Below are 22,024 nucleotides of genomic sequence, written 5' to 3'. Positions count from 1 at the left end.
TCAACCCTATTGGCCCCAGGCTTTCCACTACCAAGTTCAGTCTGGGACCCCATCCCTATGTATGTTTCCTCTCTACCATTTGTTTGGTCCCATCTCTCTTTGCCTATACCAGTCTCAGCCTAACTTCTCTGCTTCCCTCAGTCTCTGTCCCAAAAGGAGTCTACATGACAGGCAAATGAGGAAAAAGGAATTCTAGGTTCAAAGGATGCTGAGACCTGAGAGCTGAAGGAGGACACAGCTTGGGAAGGAGAGTGCAGCCAGTGACTTGCAAGACTATCCTTGCCCCCAGCTCTGAGGCAGATTGTGGAGTCTGACCAGGAAGGAATAAGGGGAAGACAGGAGCCCCCTTCCAAGAGGACTGTTTCAGGTTCTAGTTTGTTGTTGTTGTTGTTTTGGTACCAGGGATTGAACCCACGGGTGCTTAATCACTGAGCCACATCTCCAGCCCATTTTATATTTTATTAGACAGGGTCTTGCTGAGTTGCAGAAGGCCTCACTAATTGCTGATTCTAGCTTTGAACTCATGATCATCCTGCCTCAGCCTCTGAAGTGGCTAGTATTACAGATTCTAGTTCTTTTCTTTTTTAATATTTATTTTTTAGTTGTAGTTGGACACAATACTTTTATTTTATTTATTTGTATGTGGTGCTAAGGATCAAACCCAGGGCCTTGCACATGCTAGGTGAGTGCTCTATTGCTGAGTCACAACCCCAGCCCTAGTTCTTCATCTCAGAGGTGAACTGGATTTCAGGAAAGGTGGTAGGAGGATAAAGCCCAAGGTAGGGCACAGGAGCCATGCTTTGGTGCTGAGATGCCATAAAGGTCCAGTCCCTGATATCCTGCCTCTCTAGTTGTCCACACACTTCCATAATCTCCCTCTTCTCATGCTCAGAGTAGTCCAGGACACTTTACAGCATTCAGAATATTTTTATTGCCAGTAACCAGATACAGCCTTCTCAGAGCCCCATACAGGGATCACCACCCAGGAATAAAGGAAGAGACAGATGCTGGGCATGTGTACAACATGGAAAATCTAGAGTTGTGAAATCTGGTGGTACAACAATGCAGGCCAGCCTGAAGGTGGCTTTGGACCTAGATCTCAGCCTATAGCCACGTGCCCATTTGGCACCCACGGCCATTAGGCAGGTCCAGATTCTCCATCCCAGCTATCACAGGAGACCATATAGCATCCCTGGGGCAGACAGAAAACCCCTAGATGGGCCCTAGGCTCCTGGCTCTCAAGTCTCTGGGCTAGACCCTGGAAACTAAATACCATTCAGCTTCCTGGGAGAAGGTGCTGGGCAGTGGGTCAGAAACCCACTACCTCTCAGCCCTGTGCCAGCCCAGCTAGGTTCTAAGAGACCCTAGCAGGATGGTAATGTGGTGGTAGGGTTTGCATGAGGGCAGCTCAGGGCAGCTCTGAGCAGCCATGGTTGCCTCCTTCAGTTCCCTAAAAGGTCATGGCACTGGGCACAGCTCTCCTTGAACCACAGTCCCAGAGCCAAGGGAGCCAGCTTCAATACTAGGACTGACACAGCACAACCAAGGGGATCAGGGCTTCTGGGACATAGCCCCCCAAACTGAGGGAGCATCTGCTGCCTGATCCAGACTAGGCTGCTCCTGGAGGTGAGAGGTAGGAGTGGAGTATATGCCCCTGGATCTGGGAACCATGGAAAACAAAACAAATTGCCCCTGCCTGCAGGGGGTACCAGGCTACCCCATGAAGCCTACCCCATGGCCTGAAGTCAGGCCACTGTGTCTACCAGTGAGGCCACAGGGAAGCCAGCAGCTCCAGCCACCCATGGCCAACAGCAGGCCTACTTGAGGCCAGCATGTGAAAAGGGTCACCCTGGGACCTGTGGGGGCAGGGACCATCGCTAAGTAACATCTCTCACAGGAAGTCCAAGGGCCAATGGGCAAGTGTGGAAAGGCCATAGGGGTAGAAGGAATGTATGACCCCCAAGTTGGAGATTAGGGCCAGGTACCAACCAATCCACCCCGCAGAGCCCATTTCTGAGGTCACAACAAATCCAACAGCAGCAGCATTCTTTCTATAACGTGTCCCTTGAGTCCATGCTTATTTCCTCCTTCTTCACTACCATAGAGGAAGGATAAGAAACAGTACTTTCTCAAGGCAGATAATCCAAAGCCCAAGACCCAGGAGCTTGATGACAGTCCCAGAGACTGGGGGAAACCCCATGGCCAAGCCATTCAGCAGCCCTGCCTGGCCCAGAAATCAGGGCCCAAGGAGCACACGTTTCAGATAGGCCAGGGTGGTGGCATTGGCCAGCATCTCAATGTGCTCACTGCCTGGTAGCTCCTGCAATGACACTTGGTGCTCCTGGAGGCTATGCCAGGCCTGGCACTGCAGGACACTCTCCAAGTTCACAGTGCCATCACCATCACCAAAGCAGATTTTAGGGTCGCGATCAGGGAAGTTCTCATAGTAGAAGGAGTCTGGTGTGGGGACACCAGTGCCATAAAGGCAGTGCAGCTGAACACCAGGTGGCACCATGGCTTCAACCAGCCCCTCTGTGTCCTGCCGCATGAGCCAGCCATCTTCAAAACCAATGTCCTGGAAGAACCGTTGATAATCTCGCAGTGTGTAGTTGGTTGTAGGTGTGTGTACAAACACCTTCTCAGGTGACCAGGTATGATTGTAGGGCAGTAGCCAGCTGGTGGAGACTGCAGACCGCTGCTGCTCCCGGATCTTCAGAGGCCCAATGACAGGGATGCGGTTGTTGTCTCCTGCAGGGAGAGGACTTCAATCAGTTCTGTGCTGATGAACACAAATAGGATGGGCAGCAGGTTCAGGACCATGTCCTCTGCTGGATCCCAGCCAATGGCCCAGTCAATACTCTGGAATCTCTACAATCTCTACACTATTAATCATCATCCTGACATTAGCTTTTTTTTTTTTTTTTTTGGTGGAACTGAGGGTTGAATTCAGGGCCTTGTGCATGCAAGGCAAGCACTCTACCAACTGAGCTACATCCCCAGCCACTTCTACATTAGCTTTTATGGTTCCCCTTCCACCACCACCCCCTTTTTTTCTGGTACTGGGGATTTAATTCAGGGTCTCCCACATGTGTTCTACCAGGGTTACATTCAGGCTTCCCTTGAACTTTTTTTTTAAAATATTTATTTATTTATTTATTAGGTGTAGATGGACACAACACAATGCCTTTATTTTTTTGTGGTGCTGAGGATCAAACCCGGGTCTTGCGCGTGCTAGGCCAGCACTCTACCACTGAGCCACAATCCCAGCCCTTAAACTTTTGATTCTCCTGCCTCAGCCTCTCACGTAGCTAAGATATTATTTCCCTTTATTTTTGCTACATTTATTTAGGAAGCGAATCCAAACTTTGTGGGGTTTTTTGTTTTGTTTGTTTGTTTTTGTTGTTGTTTGTTTTGTTTCTTTTGCATTTCCTCACAAGGGATTTAGGCAATTCACCATCTCCCCTTCTCCCCTTCTTCCTAGTGATTTATTATATTTCCTCACTTGTAACTGGTACCCTCCTCCAAACATGTTATCACCACACCTGTGGGCACTGGCTTTGTCTAAGGTGAAGCAATAGGTCCTCTCTATCACATTGAACTATATACATGTTGTTTTCTTCCTAAGCTCAGAACAGAATTCAGCCAGCCTGATCTCATCCCACCTACCTGCCTGTGCACTGATCTGGTGGCCATGATATTGGAGACAGGGCAGGAGGGGAAGCTACAGACAGAGTCAGACCTTCACCTACTGGAATGTAACACCACAAACATACCAATCAGCCAGTGAGACCTCTAGGGGTGATCTGAACTTGGAGACAGGGGCCACAATATCTGAAAACAGAAACCATATGACCTTAGCTCTGCCTGCTGTGGACTTCTATAAGATTCTGAGGAAAGGGATGCCCCTAGGGGTTCACCTTCCCACATCTCACCCCCCACTCCTGGACTGCCAGTGCTGACGACAATTTTCTAGCATCTGAGGAAAAGGAGGAAACTCTGAAATGGGCTGGGGCCTGAACTCCATCATGGCACCCAGTCCTGAATGTCTGAGTCATGACCTCATTATCCAGACAACTCAGGACACTGAGACAGGTGCTGGGCCTGACCCAATCATAATGAATGGTTGACCAAGCAGTCAGACAGTGCTAATGACTGGAGGAAGCCTGGCATGGTCCTGGCTCAGTCCCCAAAGTGAAGGTCCTCAGGGCTCCCACAGAGTCCTGGCAAAGGGAGAGAAACTTCTTCCTAAAGCAGGAAGCCCCACCCCATGGCTATAACTAGAAAGTTCTGACAGTCATAAAAAGGCAAGTGGATTACGGAGGAACCAATAAGGTGATGACTTTCCCAACTGCCAAGACAAGCAGGCCCAGCCAGATCTGCACCTGCTTCCTCCCTGCATTACCCACAGAGGCTCCCCGCCTGCCCACAGATGGAGGTACAACTCATAAACAGGAAATGGTGGTCCAGCCTTCCTCCTCTGGGGCACAGGTGAAGATGAAGAAGTGAGGATGCAGGCGAGGGGGAATGAGAAGGTACTCCAAAGACCTTTGGGACAAACCAAGTTCAGCAGCCAGACCTAGCAATGCGTGTGCATGTATATGTTTGTGGTGTATATGCACAAGCAAGTGGCTGTGAGGACAGCAGTTGTGCCTCTCCAAATACAAGGTGTGAGAAACACAGATTACAAGGGCTATCAATTAAAGATGTGAAATTAGTAGTAGTATTAGATCCTCTTTTAGAAAAAAAAAAAAAGATATTTGAAAAGGAATGTTGCTCTGGAGAAAGAAAGGCACTGAACCAAGGAAGTGACATGAAGGGTGTTGGCCTAGCAAGAAGGAGAGAAAGGAGGCATTCCTGGGACTAGCCACCCACACTGGGCCAGGTAGGTCTTACCTGAGGCCAGGACGCGCAGGGTCTTGGCCACGCCCCCCCAGGGAGCTCCCAGTGACACAAAAGCACGGATATACTTGTCCTTCCAGGCCTGTGGTTGCCGCTGCAGAAAGTAGAGTGTGTACATGTTGCCCATACTGTGGGCAACCAGTACCACAGGGCCCCCATACAGCTGGTACATCTCCTCGATCATCTCTCGGAGGGCCAGGAAGTAGGGCCCGTTCTCATCTGCAGGCCAGAGCCAAGCAGGGGTCAGGCAGGAAGGGTCCTGGGGCTTGCACCACTGACCATTCTTCAGGCCAGACCCAGGACTAGAGGGTGGGGAGAGTGCTAAAACCCAAATGGAAGCAGTCTGGTTCCCCACCAGCTTATATAAAGGGAGGATAAAGGGGCCCCTTTTCCCATCAGTCTTATCTATCAACCCTCCCCAGGGTTCAGAGGCCCAGAGGTCCTGGGATAAGGGATGGGGAAGAATAGGACAAGATTGACCAGGGGTATTGGTGTGACCACAGGGGCCCAGAGATAGGGGAGAGCCCAGGGCTGAGAGCTCAAGACCTATGGCAGCTATGATTGCCTTCTGCCCACCTCCCAGAACCTTGAGGAAGGAATGAGGGTGACTTCTTACTTGGGGCTCGGCGCCAGTCATAGGGGGCCCCTCGGACATCTTCACCCTGTGTGTAGCCCCAGCCTACAAGGCTCTCCACCATGGTGTGGAAATAGGAACCTATAGACAAAAATATGCAAGATTAGAGAAGGTACAGCTAGCACCAGACACCCACACCACTACTGACACAAAGACTGTGATGTCTCCCAAATGGATCTCTGGAGGAGGAGTAAAGAGCTCTGTGCCCACACTGATCAGATAGCTCACAGGTTACCCCTTCAAACCAGTGGGGTTCCTCCAACTTGAGGAGTCCAGCAAAGGCTCTAGCCCCAGCCCCAGGAGCTACATACCCACACTGCTTTTGCTGGGGTCCAGGAACTCCAATGAGAAGGTCTTCCCAAAACCAGGGACACGCACATCCACACCATCAGGAAACTGGGTGGCCCGGGATGTTCTGTTGTAAATCAGCCTGTTGGGAGAGAATAGTGATCTGGTGATCCAGAGGTGACATTAAGCTTGGTGTGTCCCAATACTGCCCTGTGGGGCAGAAAATATGGCTCAATGGCAGAGCTAAATCTCCAACTACCATAAGAAAGCCTGGCTTGCTTAGCACACACAAGGCCCTGTTGTTTGAACCTTGGCACCAAAAAACAAAATGAGGAAACTGATACGGGGACCTGAGTCATACTCCCTTCTCATCCCCAGAGTTTAGTTATATGTAAAAAAAAAAAGACCAAAAAGTAACAAAGCATGTTTATAAAGCATGGATCAGAATAACCACATCCAGGGGGCTGAGGTTGTGGTAGGGGGGTAGAGTGCTTGTCTAACATGCGTGAGACACTAGATTCAAACCTCAGCACCACATTAAAAAAAAAAAAATGAAATAAAGATATTGTGTCCTCCTACAACTAAAAAATAAATATTAAAAAAAATAACCACATCCAAACAAGAATCCCTCACTGAGGCTTACACCAAAGACTGACCACAGGACTCATGTCAAAGCAAAATTCCCTTCTCTCTAATGTCATTTACCCTAGAATGAGGTCCTGGACCAGTCAGAAGGAAGTGCCAGTCCTAGCTCTGCTGTGAACTTCACACTTGACTCCAGAAGGCAGCCCATCTTGCAGGCTCCCATCACTCCCTCGCTGTAGATCTAGCTCTTGCCACCCAACAATGCATCACAGGGCAAAAGAGATGGTGAGTATAGCACATAATGGAATCAGACAGGGACGCCACCTCAAGGCCTTATGACTATAGCTGCTAGGAGGGTAGGAGTATAGGAAGGTAGACAAAACCCAGAGGAATGTCATGGCCAGATAAAGAGACAGAAGAAAAGCCTTGTGCAGACTCATGTGGGTATAGCTAGGTCCCTCTTGCTTTAGGCATTAGACCCAGTAGCCAGCCTCATCCCAATCATACCATCAACAGAAGACAGGAATGAACCATGTTCAAATGACTTGCTTAGTATCCCAAGGATATAGATGGATGGAGCTATATAGATGGGTAGATATAGATATTGCATATATCTATATTTCACCTGCCAGTGACTATAACACACAGGTTTTGGCCAACAAACTCCTAAAACCATGACATGTATGCCAGTTGCTTGATATCCCTAACACCCCTTTTGTTAATTTTCTATTGATATAGATAATTTCTATAGCTACAATGCAAAACAGAACCAGACACGAGGGACCCCCCCACACTTCAGGACTGAATACATGGCTGCTCTACCCTCTGCTTCAGGTAGGGAGCTGGGACGGCTTAGAGGAATGATGGGAATGTGGGGTTGGGGGCAAGATAGAAGAAAAGTCTTGTGCCAGGCTAGGACTCCTACGGTGGCCTTGATGCCCAAGAAAATGTGAAGTTACCACCCACCCCCTTAAAGATCAGCCACAGAGGCTTTCTGGTACTTACCACAGACTGTATTCTTACACTGACTGTATACAAAGTGGAAGAAGAGTAAACCTGTCCTCTATATACCTCAGCCCAGGCCTTGTACCTGGCCTATATTATGAATGGGGGGATGTTGGGGGACAGGGATCACAAAAAGCTGACAAGATCCCCAGCACTGACCCAAATAATAGGTCCTAGGGGCCCATTCTCCTCATTCTATAGATTATCCCAAAAGCCATCCAACAAAGTGCAGAAAATTGTTCTAGAAAATCAAAGCAGGGGCTGGGGTTGTAGCTCAGCGGTAAAGCATTTGCCTAGCATGTGTGAGGCACTGGGTTTGATTCTCAGCACTGTATATAAATAAATAATAAAATAAAAGTCCATCAACAACTTAAAAAAATTTAAAGAAACAAGAAAATCAGCCAGGAGTGGTGAACACGCCTATAATCCCAGTGGTTCAGCAGGCTAAGACAGGAGGATCATGACTTCAAAGCCAGCCTCAGCAAAAGCAAGGTGCTAAGCAACTTGGTGAGACCCTGTATCTAAATAAAATACAAAAAAGGGCTGGGGATGTGGCTCAGTGGTTGAGTGCCCCTGAGTTCAATCCCTGACATCCAAAGGGGAAAAAAATAAAATAAAAAAGAAACCAAAGCAGTTTTGTTTAAAAATCTAAACAGGTCAGAGGCTCAACAAAGGCAAACAAGCCCCTCTCAGTAACCACCCACACCTCCAGTTGGCAGTACCTAAGGCCATGTCTTCAGTACAAAAATAGAAATGAAGATCAACAGCCCAGAAATAACCCTGATCACACACAAATCAGACACTGAGGAAAAAATGGTGAACAAAGCAGGCAACATAAACAGGGAAAGCCGGGTACCTGGAAAAGTAGCCAGTAGGTATCTGGGGAAAACTTTAAATTCGTGAAAGTTTATTGAGCATCAGTGTTCTTGCTTCTACTGCTATAAAGACAGTTATAATCCCTGCCCTCAGGGAAGTCAGTGTGGGAGGGAACATTAACCTGGAGTCACACAATTTCTGAGTTTGAATTCTGATTTTGCCACTTATTAGCTGAGTAGTCAATTTTGTAACTTTTTTGAGTTTCCAGATTTCCTTAGTCCAGAACTAAGAAAATCTTAGTCTTGTTTTGAGGTGTTGAGGATGGAACCCAGGACCTTGTACAGGTCAGGGAAACACTTAGTAGCCAAACCTCCAGTCCCTGGAAAGCAAGTTTAAAAACAGCACTCGTTCACTTAGTGTGGTGTTACTCACCTGTAAACCAGTGACTTGAGAGGCTGAGGCAGGAGGATCAATGCCCAGTACCAAAACATTGTGAGAAATGGGTCATTTGGCAATTTCATTGTGTGATCTGTTATGATTACATATGAGTTATCCCTAGAAAGCTCACGTATGAGGCAATGCAACAAATTTCAGAGGTGAACTGATTAGGCCATAAGCATAACCTAATATATATATATATATATATATATATATATATACACACATATATATATATATACACATATATATATATATATATATTATATATATTTTTTTAATTTTTTAGTTGTAGATGGACACATATCTTTCTTTATTTTTTTATGTAATGCTGAGAATTGAACCTAGTGTCTCATACGTGCTAGGCAAGTGCTCTACCACTGAAATAGAATCCCAGCCGCCAGGTATATATTTTGTCTCTTCTAAGTAGGGCACTCTCTCTCTCTCTCTTTTTTTTTTTTAATATTTATTTTTTTTTTAAGTTTTCGGCGGACACAACATCTTTGTATGTGGTGCTGAGGATCGAACCCGGGCGGCACGCATGCCAGGCGAGCTCACTACCACTTGAACCACATCCCCAGCCCTAGAGCACTCTCTATCTCTGCTTCCTGATGCCATACTCCCCGCTACTTTCTTCCACCACACACTTCCACCATGATGTTCTGCCTCACCTCAGGCCAAGAGCAATGGAGTCAGCTATCTATGAGCTGAGACCTCTGAAACTGAGCGCCAAAATAAACTTTTCCTCCTCTAATTGTTCTTTCCAGGTCTTTTGGTCACAGCAACAAAAAAACTAACTAAAGCAACATCATAGAGTACATTAACATGGCATATTATTTTGCAGTAACCCCCCCTTTCTTTTAATAAGTATGAGTACACTCTAAAATAACAATAAAATATTGTGTAAGTAAATACATAAATCAGTAATATAGTGGTTTACTTTTACTATTATTATTTTTTTTCATATTTTTAAATTTTTAGTTGTAGGTGGAAACAATACATTTATTTTTTTTTTCACGTGGTGCTGAGGATTAAACCCAGTGCTTTACGCATGCTAGACAAGCGCTATTCCTGAGCCACAACCCCAGCTCCTGGTTTACTATTATTATCAAGTATTATGTGACTCAGGAAGCTGAGGCAGGAGGATCACAAGTTCAAGCCAGCCTCAGCAAAAGCGAGGTGAGACCCTGTCTCTAAATGAGATACAAAATAGGGCTGGGACTCAGTGGTTCAGTGCCCCTGAGTTCAATCCCCAGTACCCCCACCCCCCAAAAAAAAGTATTATGTACTGGGTTATTTACACCAGCACCACCATAAAAGATGCATAATACATTTCATTATTAGGTTAAATGGTTACATCACTAGGTGACAGTATTTTTTTAGCTCCATTATAATCTTATGAAACCACCATTACAAATGCAGTCTGGAGGCGCTGGGGATGTGGCTCAAGCGGTAGCGTGTTCGCCTGGCATGCGTGCGACCCGGGTTCGATCCTCAGCACCACATACAAACAAAGATGTTGTGCCCGCCAAAAAACTAAAAAATAAATGTTAAAAAAAAACAAAAACAAATGCAGTCTGGGATTGAATGTGGCATAAGACTGTATACAAAATGTACAGTGCCTATATTTAATTTTGGGGAATCATCCTTTTAACATAGTTTGGCACTTGATGGTTAAAGGAAGCATTCATGCGGCCTGGGGAAGGATTGGCAGGAGAGATTTCATAAAGGAACTATGGTCAGGTTTTCAAGGGTAAATGAGAGAGAATTTATCAGATGAAAGTATAAATTCCATGAAAGTAAATTCCATGTGGAAAAAACAGCATGTACAAAGACATGGAGACACAGCATATCCTAGGAAGAACAAGCAGCTACAGAGGCAGTTGTGACCAAGACCCAGACAAAGGGAACAGTGGGGCCATAGATAGGGGCTGGACGAGGCATAGAAACTATGTGTAAGGTCTGAAGGCTAAGGGCTAAACTGGAGAGAGGAAGGACAAGAGCAACAGAAAGGGGAAGAGAGTTCTTCCTAGCAGAGTGCAGAGGTGGCTGACAGATCAGATCAGAACAGATTGAGGGCCTAGGGAGGGAGAGGTCACTGACCTCAAGGTCTCCTGAGATACAGATGAGAAGGAAATGGACTCTGGAGGCCTTCCTGGGCCCCACGGGTGAGTGGTACCTGTCTGTGTGCCCCAGCCCCCACCTGATATTGTCAATCCAGCAGTCAATGATGACAGGCAGCAGCAGTTCGAGGTTCAGCCAGAGAGTGAAGTAGCTGTCGGTCCTCTTGGAACAAAGGTAGTGCACTACCGAGGGCTTGTCCAGCTTTGCTTCCAATTGGTTACCCAAATCACCAGGCACTGTGGGGGTACAAAGGACATCTGTGAACTCTGGCAAGCTGGAGACCCCCAAGAACCTTCAAGTCTACAGCAGGACTGCCTCCTCTCTGCAGAGCCATGGACATAATGGCAGACCTCTGCAGTTCCACTCTGCAAATTAAAGCACAGGGCAGGAAAGTCAGAAAGCAGGGACCTTGACATAGAAGCCAGGGTATCATCTTCATGCAGATCAGCTATTACTGTTGTAGGGCACATACAAAGCCTATGGGTACATACCCTGTGGGGGACTTGGGAGAGGCCTGACATGTTTGTGGGGAGGCCCCTAACAATCTCCCAAACTCCAGATAAAATAAATCTTCACTGGAACTTCCTCCTAGGCCATTCAGATTATTGGAAGGGGCTTTAGGGCAAAGTCACTTCCCCCTGCTAAGCTTCAGTTTCCTTATCTGACAAATAAGATCTTAACCTGAACCATCCCCCACAAGCACATACAGGGTTTCTTTTCTTTTTTTCTTGCTTCTATAGTTAATGGATCCAAATAAGAGCTCTGACTAGAAGGAGCTTGGAGACCCCTCTGAGTTTTCTCAAACCCCTAAAATTTGGGCTGGGATTGTGGCTCAGTGGTAGAGTGCTCACCTAGCATGCATGAGGCACTGGGTTCAATCCTCAGCACAACATAAGTGTAAAATAAAAATATTGTGTCCATCTAAAACTAAATTTTTTTTTTAATTTGGCCAAGACTACAGCCCTGTCATTAGATAGAAATCCTTAAGGCCTAAACTTCTATTTAAGTCATCCCAGGCTACAAAAAAAAAAAAAAAAAAAAGACACACACACACACACACACACAGAGACGGCCTTGTTCTCCCTGAGAGAGGAAGTGGGAAACAAGATAGCACAGGGGCAACTGAACTGAATCCAGACAAGGCAGTCTAAGGTACGGTTGTAGGAGGGAAGCCATCAACAGAAACAGTTGTGAGAAGCTTAGTGGTACTTGCTGGACTACTAAGGTCCCTAGGCCTTGCTAAAAGCCAAAGTCCAAGAAAGTTCCAGAGGGTAGATCATCTGGAGAGCCCTAGCAAAGCTGGGAGCTGGCACTGGTGACAGCTATCCTGAAATAGCACACAATTCCAGTCACAGCCTAGTAAGGTGTGGGTGTGACCAGATCCCAAAGATGACTTGACTACAACCCTGCAACCTGTTTAGTCCACTCAGAGCCCTGGACCCTTTATGACACCTAAGCCTATCACCATTGCTTTACTGCCCAGTATTCAATGCCCTTTATAGTCTATTTACTCCTATTGACCTTTTCAGGCCACACCTGCCCCCACATGCCATGCTCTCAACACTTCCCAAACACAGCTCAATTTAGGATCCTTGACCACTGATGAACAGCCAGCATTCAGTGCCCCAGACATTCACTGCTTACTGACTGAACCCAGCCCAGCACAGGGTGTGTCCTCCCTGTGCACCACTCCAGTGTTTTCAGGGTAGAAGACACTTCCTTTAATGATGTGGGTGCAAAAGGCAAGGAGTCTCCAGTATGAAGAAAATATGCCTGTGGACTAGGCAGGTTACTGCCTCCAACAAAGGGGGAAATGGCTGAAAGAGGAAGTCACCAGATCTGCTTTTCCCAGATACCCTTTGCCCTGGTCAGACTATTAGGCCTCTAAAAATAGCAATGGCCGCTTCCTAAGACCCCCAGCGCAGAACTAGGATAAGAGTCATACAAGGTTATTTGCCTCAAATAACCTTGGGAGGGGTTATCTTTATCCCCATCTAACAGATAAGGAAACAGAAAGGCGGGAATGACTTGCCTAAAAAGTTTCTTCCCACTTCTCTGGCTTCTGCTATCTCTTCCACCAATTCGGCATCCACACCTAGAAGATTCATCCTCAAGGTCAACTCCACCACTGCCTGCCAAGGGGTCTCTGAGTTAACACTATCATCCCAATTCCCTGAGAAAATGGGCAGGTTAATATTCTATCTGCTTAGGCTCCTTTAAGATCGGAGGCTCCTTTGCTGACTTAAGCAAGGACTGGACAAATTAATGAGTACAATTAGTACCAATTCAGGCAAAAAGTCTGTGTGCTAACCACATACTTCCCAATGCCACACCCCTCATGCTCAGAACTCCCTAGCTCACACATGGCTTCTTGTGACCCCCAGGATAAAGTCCCTATGACCCAACAAGTCATGAGCCCTACCCAATTCACTTCCCCCATCACACATTCCAGCCAGCCAGCCCAGAGTTTGCCTATCTCCTGATTTGTAGTTCCTTCTCCCTGGAAGGAATCTCCCTGTTTGATCTCCATCATACTCCAGGAAGCCTTCTCTGACACCTGCTCATCCAGGTTGGCTTGCCCAGCAGACTCCATCTCTGAGGGTCACTGTTAGTCCCACTCTGGAAAGCTGGGGAGAAAGGATCAAGACAGCAGGAATTCCAAGGTGTATCCGGGCCCCAGAATCCCCCTGGGGAATTTCTTTCTTTCCTTTTTTTCTTTTTTGGTACGGCAGATTGAACTCAGGGGGACTCGATCACTGAGCCACATCCCCAGCCCTTATATGTATTTTATTTAGAGACAGGGTCTCACTGAGTTGCTTAGCACCTCGCTTTTCCTGAGGCTGGCTTTGAACTTGCAATCCTCCTGCCTCAGCCTCCCGAGCTGCTGTGATTACAAGCTTGCTCCACCACACCTGACTGAGCATTTCTTGACCTGGAACTTCTACTGGGGCCTCCTGAAACCATGCTGCCTATCTACTCTACTCTTCTGTGGTCTGCATCATCCCCACTAAAATATCCCCAGTAGAAAAGCATGGGTGGGGGGCTGGGGATGTGGCTCAAGCGGTAGCGCGCTCGCCTGGCATGCGTGTGGCCCGGGTTCGATCCTCAGCACCACATACAAACAAAGATGTTATGTCCACCGAAAACTAAAAAAATGAATTAAAAGAAAAGAAAAGCATGGGTGGGCAAAGGAGGGGTGGCTGCAGCAGACACAGTATGTAAGGTATGCCTCAGTGTGCCTCTGCTCCCTGGAGTCCTGGGCAGGCCACTGACACACCATCTCTAAATGGGAAATATGGGCTGAAGGAGGCACCTAAGGCTCTCCAGTGAGAGGTCTGATCCTGGCCCACCAACACAAGGAAACACTGGTTCCTGTGTAGTTGCCAGGCCTCAAACCAAGGAGGGAGTGATCAAGGAAGTCACTCAGTCCCAACAGCCTGGTCTAACTGGGTTTAGAAGAGGTGAGTGTACATGCTTGTTCCCTGACACCTGTCCATAACTATTGTCCCAACCCTTTCCCCTGTCTTCAGTAATCCTGTTTCCCTGAGGCCTTCCTCCCTCAGCTCATTGCCATCCATTTGATAAGTTGAGGGTGAGGGAAAATGAGCTTGGTGACCAGCTAGAATAGCAATCTTTTCCCCAAATACCTTGCTTCCAGCAGTGCCCTTTGAAACATGGAACGTACCAGACTACTTGAGGGGTTAAAAGTAACATTTAGTTCAGACCAAGGCCAATGAGAGGCCAACTCTGAGGCAACCCTGCCCACCCCCACCAGCCCCAGGAATGGAGCCCAACGGCCTCTTTCCAGCTACAAAATAGGGATAGGGCGAAGCAAAACTTGGCACTGCTGTGGGACTGCTGATAGAGTGGACAACCGGGTGGTATCACTCCCACTCACTCCCATTTTTTTTTTTTTTTAACCAGGGGCAGATGGTAAGAGGCTGACCACACCCTTGCCCAGAATGGCGGGTGGTGGACTGGCAGACCCAGGTGACAAGACTGATACCAAGACGATCCCCCATTTCACTATTAGCTGCAGACCGGAGAGAGGCCCTATTTCTCCCAGGCCAGTTGGACCGACCCACCACCAGACGCACGCCTCACCCAGCACCACTGGGGGGTGACGTTGGGCCTGGAGCGCCGGGTCCGCGAGCAGCAGCAGCAGCAGCAGTTCAAACAGGAGGCCACTCGGGAGCAGGGCCTTGCGGCAGGGACAGAGGCGTAGGTCCATGGCGTGCGGCGGTGGACTGCAGGTCCGAGGTGCTGGTTCAGTGTTCCGAGCTCGTGCCTAGGCCGGGGCGGTGGCTAAGAGCTTAACCCCGCCGCCCGCGGCACCTCCTGCAAAAAGCCTGCCAATAGCGACTCGCCATCAGACGCGTCCCTCCCTCCCTAGCTCGCAGCTCCGCCCTTGTCCACCCAGGGGTTGGCTCTCTCCACCGCGCTGCGTGCCGAGAGCATCGATCAGCCCTTCTAGGCGCCGCTGGGCTCCCGGCTCTCAATCTCCCTGGCTGACCCAACTCACCCGGTGCGTACCCATCGGAGGTCCACGCTGCGCAGCCCTCATTCCAGATCCTGGAGCCTCCCAAACCTCGAGGATAGGAAACCCACCTGACTACTAGAGGGATACCGGGTCCGAGCTCATCATAGTGGCTTAACTACCCCTGGCAAAGCAAGAAGAGGGGAAGTGAGCCAAGGGCAGTTCTTGGGCCTTAGGTTACCAGCAGTTAACCTGGACCTTTGCCCAATCCCCACACCAGCTCTTCCCAACTTGCCCTGAGGGTAAGTTTAGTCACCGGGCTCAAGGACCCTCTACCTATGTCCTGACCTTGTGGTTATGGATACTAGTTAGGTTGTGGCTCAGCGTAAGCGTTTTGGGAAGTGGAGCCTGGGGTACTCAACCAGATGAGGCAGTTCGGGATGGGAATGGGCTTGAGCCTGGACCCTGAAGAGTGGAAGGGGCATTAGGAGCTTGTGTTGCCTCCTACTCCACTCCAAGCAAACCTAGGGATCCAGAGAGGACACAGACTCCCTACGCCAAGAATCTGGGGCAAACAATGTGGACGAGAACTGGACAGCAGCTTGGATATCAACACCCATGCCTCATTCTGGGATAAAGAGACCAGTATGTTTGGGGAATGGAAGTCATGGTCTTCCACACATCCCTTCCCTGGGGCCAGCTACACCCTGTTCATCCCTGTCTGGTCCTAGGACCTCTGTCTAACCACTTCCCTCTTCTTGGTAAGCAGCTGACCCTGTGTTAAAGATGATCTCTATCTTGGCCTGCCCCTGGGTTCATATGCTGAAACTGAAACTTAGTCATTAGGGTAACCTCCTCTCCTGATGTCCAAATATTCCCTACCTCAAGCCCTGCCTCCCCTTCCTTCACCTCTGGCACCAATAGAAGATCACTGAAGACTGCTCTTGAAGGCCTACTATGGGAGACCATAGAGACCCTTCTGCCAGGATTAGGGAAAGTCAGAAGCCCAGAGCCAAGAGTTACATGATAGAGAGAAGGGATCAAAGGACCTGGGTAGACTTGGACTCTGGCCACACTAAACTTCTTAACAGGCCAGCAGCCTCAGGTGACCATGGGCCCTGGAAGGGTTGCCCTGTTCTCAGGAGTTCACTGATAGCCCACTCCCACAAGCAATTCAGATATTAGGAACCGTGACTATTGGATGAGGGATGGCAATGCCCGGTCAGCAATGACCCTTGCTGGCACTGTGGAGAAGGGTCAGAAGGTGAGGGTCCCCACTTTTACTCAATGAGCCTACCATCTACCCATTCCCCCTGTCTACAGACCTAGGGTCATCCTGGACTCTGGATGCCACCCTGCTTCTCATCCCACAAACTGGATGATCACTAAGTCTTGCCAGCTCTACCCATCCCAATGCTAAACTGCCTTGCCTTCATCCCCACAGTAGCCTCTTCACTGGTGTCCCAATTTATGCCCTTATTCCTGTGGGCTGCTTTCCACATGCCAGACTGACATCATTAAACATTAAGTCATTGCAAAGGCACAGTAACAAATGCCTGTAATCCCGGCTACTCAGAAGGCTGGGGCAGGAGGATGCAAAATTCAAAGCCACCGGGCTGAGGTTGTGGCTCAGTGGTAGAGCACTCGCCTTGCGTGTGTGAAGCCCTGGGTTCAATCCTAAGCACCACACACAGATAAATAAATAAAGGCATCATGTCTGTCTACAACTAAAACAATATTTAAAAAAAAATTCAAAGCAACCCTCAGTAACTTAAGGAGGCCCTAAGCAACTTAGTGAGACCTGTCTCAAAATTTTACAAAGCGGGGGCTGGAGTAGTAGCTCAGCAGTAGAGCGCTTGCCTTGCATGTATGAGGCACTGGGTTTGATTCTCAGCACCACATAAAAATAAATAAAATAAAATAAAGATTATGGGCTGGGGTTGTGGCTCAGCGTTAGAGCACTCGCCTAGCATACGCAAGGCCCTGGGTTCAATACTCAGCACCACATTAAAATAAAGGTATTGTGTCCAACTACAACAAATAAATAAATAAGATTATGTCCATCTACAACTAAAAAAATATTTTTACAAAATTTTAGAAAGGGTTGGGGTGGGGGCTGGGGCTGTAGCTCAATGGCAGAGCACTTGCCTAGTACATGTGAGGCACTGGGTTCAATCCTCAGCACCACATAAAAATAAACAAATAAAATAAAAGCATGCTGTCCATCTACAACTACAAAAAAAAAAGAAAAAGAAAATTTAAAAAAAAAAGGGCTGAGAATGAAACTCAGTGGTAAAATGCCTTTAGATTCAATCTCCAGTACTCCCCCCCCCCCAAAATTATGTCAAGTCCCATCACTCTCCTCCTAAGCCCACCTACAGAACTCCCATGGTATGCTTTTCACTCACAGTGAATGAGGTCTGGCTCTGTTTCCACAACTTCACTTTCCCTTCTCTCCAGTTGGCTTGTTTTTAGCCTTAATGGCTTTATTGTTGCCTAGAACAGGATAACCTCTGCCTAGAACAGGATATAAAGTCCCGTTCCTCAGGATTTCTGCACTTGCTACAGTGAGACTACCCTGCATTCCCCAGTTTGGGGGAGTCTACATTCAGGCCTCAGCTCGTAAATGACCACTGGAATTGAAGCATCCCTCGCCTGGCTCCTATTATACTACAATGGCTGCAAGAGCAAGCTCTTCACCTTTTTTTTTTAGTTGTCAATGGATCTTTATTTATTTGTATGCGGTTCTGAGAATCAAACCCTGTGCCTTACATATGCCAGGAAAGTGCTCTACCACTGAGCCACGACTCCTTCACCTGTCTTTTTTCTATCATATCCTTGGTTACTAGTTACTACCCGGCACAGTTTCTGGTACACAGCAGATGATTAATACATGTTGAAGGAATGTATTCATCCTTCTCCACAACATCCCTCTTCCATGACAGGACCCTGGTGCTTGTCAGACTTGGAGGTGGAGATAAAGGACTGAATGGTCAGCAGTGCTGGATGCGAATTCTGGAAAAGATTGGGAAAGAAGGAGGGTGTGTTTGAAGAGGGGAATACATTGAGTAAAGACCAGTAGTGGGAATAAACTCAGAGACTGAAGAGCCGGGCCAGTTGTAATGTGTGAGAATACAGCCTCTGCTGCTACTGGACCTTGCATTTCCTCTCACTATCCCATGTTCCATGCGAGGGGAGCATGGAACCATAGACCAGGTGGGTGCTGAGCTTGGGTCAACCAAACCCCAACCAAGGCCTCTAAACTGATTTGGTGATCACAGCTGAGCCCATTGGAGGCCAAGTGATTCTCCCTCAGCAGACCCCTATTCCTTCCTGCCAGAGCCTCCCTGAAGTAGAGGCCAAACTGATCAAATTAGTAATTCAACACAGAATCCTGGAGACAAGAGGCCTAGACCAGATCATCTAACTTGGTCTAGGCATCAAGGAAGGTTGTTCAGAGTAAGAATCATTAGAGATGGGTCTTGAAAGATAAGTAGTTTCCCAGATCAGTAAAGAGATATGTAGGTAGGTGACTGCTTCAGCAGCCCATGGATCCAAAGAATCACAATGTGTCTGGGGTACAGACTAGGGCAGAGTGAAGTAAAGATTGAGGACCCTGAAAAACAAGCTTTAAGACTCGGCCAATGTGCAAGGATCCAGGAGCTACAAGATTCCAAGCCAGACAGAAGCGGCCTAGAAAGCGGAGTCCAGGGCATCTGCATTTTAGCCTCATTCCCGCAGGAGCACGTTCCTGCCCTCTGATCCTCACCATTGGGTTCTGACTACAGAGTCAGCGCGCCCTCTGGTGGGAACTCAGACGCAATTCTGCAAAGATGCTGGGATGGGAACCGCGGAGGAGCCCAGAGCGCTAGCTACTCTGTTGGCCTTGGAGATCAGGACCCTTAGCAGTGGGGTTAGCTTTGGTTCACTGAGGGCCGCGACAGGTATGAGCCAACGACTGTGAATCCTTGTGGTGGTCTCCAGCGTTGAATCTTGTTCCACAGAGGGACCTTTTCTGGTTAGGAAGGGAAAGTCCCGAGAGGATGCTTTTTCACTACTTAGGAGAAAGCTGTCACTCTCTCCTTGCGAGAGCCCTCACCCTGTATCTGCCCAGGCCTTCATTAACCCGCGATTGGCGCTCCGGCTGCCTTTAGGACTCCCAGCTAAGAGATTTCCAAGGGCAGCTTAGGAAAGACCTCTGGCCTTAGTTGAGCTGGGCCATTGGGGCCTTTCTTAGCCCTCTGTCAGTACCTATTTCCCATTCATCCATTCATTCATGATTCATGAATCCTAGAAGCAGAAAGCAAGGAACAGTTTGGGGTAGGAGGATATTTCAAATTGTAGAATGGACCCCAGCTATGAAGGGAGCTACCTTAAGGGGCAGAAATGAGGAGGAAAAGCAGGAGTGGTCTGGGAAGGAGGGTAAAGACATAGAATATCCTACTGCAAAGGCCTTGTGGTCCTAGAAGTTTACCGTTGCTGGAATATTCCAAGACAAAAGAAACAATCTCCAGGACAATTCATTCAGTCAGTGCCGGCCTCAGATGTATGTGAGGAAAAAGCCTGTGTCCTCGAGGATAGGATGTTGGGTAGGGTGGTGGGGAGACAATAAATGATTAATAAATCATATTACAAGTTGGTTATGTGAGGGGGAAGCACAAATTGCTTAATAAAAAGGGGGTGATCTAGGAGGAAGCACATGCAGATAAGGGAGTTCAGCAAAACAAGGACCCCATGTTATTTGGACGAATTTGGTTTTTCAAGAAGAGTCCAAGGGTCACGAATAGTCTTGGGGTGTAAACAGCTGGGTGGGCGGGTGGGGGTTTGGAGGAGCCTCCCTGTACTGCCAACTTGGGACTTGGGGTTCGCTACCCAGTGGAGACCCTGGGTAGCGAACATGAGCGCCTCTCTAGTGGGAATGGGTTCAGGATCACCAAGGATGCCACAACGAACTGGTCACCTCGACAGGGAGACTTTTGGAGGAGTTGGGCACATAGTTTGGAGGTTAAACGAATGGGGTTGAAGAAGGGGCAACAGTGACAAGCGGCTCTGGGAAAGCCCTGCAGGGACGCCGGGACTGTTCAGTAGGAAACGGTGCCAGACAGGAGGCGGGGAAGGCCAGATGCAAACGCCAAGGTAGTTTTGGAAACGGATCCGGAAAGGTAGGGCTGCACAGGTAAAGGGGAGGTGGCTGGAAGGGCACAGCCCAGAGGGCGGGACTCCTGACAAAGGATGGGGGGGAAAAGGAGGGGCCTATCTCGCAGTTCCGTCCAGCCCCACGAATAAATATTTGAAATTCCAAACTTGGGGGTGGGGCCTGAGGAGCTACATTCTCCCCTCTCTCAGTGCACGATTCTCTTTTTTTCCCTGGGGTAGGGACAGCGGGCACTCGCTTGGATGGGCGGTCTGGAGAAGGGTTGCTATGCACCACTGCAATCCTTGGGGAACGTTCTAGTTGTCCCAGGTCCACCTACCACTCCGTCCGGGTAGCTGGGTTCCGGCGCGAGTCACATCCGGCCCAGAAGCCTCAGTCTCTTCATTTGCCAAGTGGGGACAAGTTGTAGTGTGGCATGGCCTGGAAGGCATCTCCGCCAACCTCGTCTCCCCTCTCTTCTTGGGCTGCGTCCCTTCCCTGGGCATGAGCTGGGGATGTGCCCGGGTCTTGCGCTCTCTTTTTCACTGTCCCAGACGCAGGGACCCACTTTTCTGACAGCAGGAGGAGCGGCTCCAGCTTTGGACGCGGGTTGGGTTTGGCAATTTCACGTCTCTGCTCCTTCCAGGCTGGAGCCCTACGCGCCGGATTACAAATTTCTCAGTCACCTAACGGGAGAATTTAGGGAAGTACAGGGCGGTCTGAAAACGCGCTGTCAAGTTTCACCGAGCCTCGAGGGGGCGAAAGGGACTATTTAGAATAGGATTGTTGGCCCCCAATGGACAAGGGATGGAGTCAGAAGTTCGCTTGCGCACGTACACATCACCGCTAGCTCCTACCGCCAGCACACTCATAATCTCCAGGCAATCAGACAGTCGCCCAACGAAGCGACGAAAACAGGCAGGCGCCCCTACATGAGGTAGCACTGAAGCCCCAGGTCTGGATCATTCGGCTCAGCCTCATCTAAGGTGCAGCTCTCGGGGTTTGGGGGAAAAGAGATTCCTCATACCCCAGTGTTAAGGCCGGCCCTGGCACCTATGTGGACAGATCCTTTGCTGTGATCTGGGTTGACCGCCCATAGCTCTAAGGACTCCTCATCTCTGCCGCCCTCGCCATCTCCATTCTCTAGTGATCTCTCCCGGAAGCCTCCAAGTGATACGTGGTAATTCTCACCGCCCCCTCTGACCCTTGGTGATTTCTTCCATAAACCCCGGCCGGCCGTCGTGACCCCCACAGCCCCTGGACTGCTGGTGACTTCCACAAGTCCGGCGTGACCTTCATGGACCGGAAGAGGCCTCAGGTCTTGCACGTTCTTTTGCGAAGGTCTTAAGGTCCGGGCGAAAGGAGAAAAACTGGGTTCATTTGAACAACCAACAATAAAAAAAAAAAAAAAAAAAAAAAAAAAAAACTGGGTTCACCACAGTTGGGCAGGACCGGACCGGGAAGTAGGAGTCCGGATCCTGAGCGCGTCCCCTCGTAGGGAGTGTGAGTTCCAGCGTTCTGGGCTGAGTTCTGGCCCTCCCCCAAGATTTCAGGGGCCGCCCCGGGTCACGTGGTCCGCCAGGCCGGCAGGTAACACAGGGAGAGGGCGGAGGCCGGTAGCCGC

The 22,024-nt window shown here is 48.8% G+C and overlaps 1 protein-coding gene and 1 non-coding gene across 6 annotated transcripts; one reads left to right on the top strand and one right to left on the bottom strand.

The window, feature by feature from the left end:
- Positions 1-907: 907 nt before the first annotated feature.
- Positions 908-21,829, bottom strand: Pla2g15 (phospholipase A2 group XV). Of its 5 annotated transcripts, XM_058575852.1 has the most exons (8): positions 20,741-21,825; positions 15,312-15,450; positions 14,894-15,138; positions 10,869-11,025; positions 5,845-5,963; positions 5,516-5,614; positions 4,894-5,118; positions 908-2,748 (listed from the first exon to the last, which is right to left on the bottom strand). In XM_058575852.1, exons 3-8 carry the CDS (start codon positions 15,018-15,020, stop codon positions 2,237-2,239), a joined length of 1,239 nt encoding a protein of 412 aa, XP_058431835.1. In that variant the 5' UTR covers positions 15,021-15,138; positions 15,312-15,450; positions 20,741-21,825; the 3' UTR covers positions 908-2,236. The 5 variants fall into 5 exon arrangements, with proteins under 5 accessions (XP_058431835.1, XP_058431833.1, XP_058431836.1 ...); XM_058575850.1 differs by lacking the exons at positions 14,894-15,138; positions 15,312-15,450 and having other exon boundaries at positions 20,741-21,086; positions 21,592-21,829; XM_058575853.1 differs by lacking the exon at positions 15,312-15,450.
- On the top strand, positions 7,395-7,526 carry LOC124086814 (small nucleolar RNA SNORA51). The gene has a single exon (XR_006849936.1). It is a non-coding gene; the product is annotated as a small nucleolar RNA SNORA51 (small nucleolar RNA).
- Positions 21,830-22,024: the final 195 nt, after the last annotated feature.

Source organism: Marmota monax, unplaced genomic scaffold, assembly GCF_021218885.2.
Source record: "Marmota monax isolate L192 unplaced genomic scaffold, Marmota_monax_Labrador192_F-V1.1 WCK01_AAM20220418_F8-fsc00024, whole genome shotgun sequence".
In the NCBI taxonomy this organism is placed as follows: Eukaryota; Metazoa; Chordata; class Mammalia; order Rodentia; family Sciuridae; genus Marmota; species Marmota monax.
The sequence above is the reverse complement of the archived record's forward strand: the minus strand, read 5'-3'. Positions and strand labels throughout refer to the sequence as shown.

Excerpts from the sequence above, each read along its gene's own strand:
- Pla2g15 (XM_058575850.1), bottom strand. The coding sequence starts at position 20,906 with ATGCCCAGGGAAGGGACGCAGCCCAAGAAGAGAGGGGAGACGAGGTTG. Across the intron at positions 5,964-10,868 it reads TGCTGGATTGACAATATCAG|GCTGATTTACAACAGAACAT; the intron begins GTGGGGGCTGGG and ends CTCTCCCAACAG. Across the intron at positions 5,615-5,844 it reads CCCCAGCAAAAGCAGTGTGG|GTTCCTATTTCCACACCATG; the intron begins GTATGTAGCTCC and ends TTTTGTCTATAG.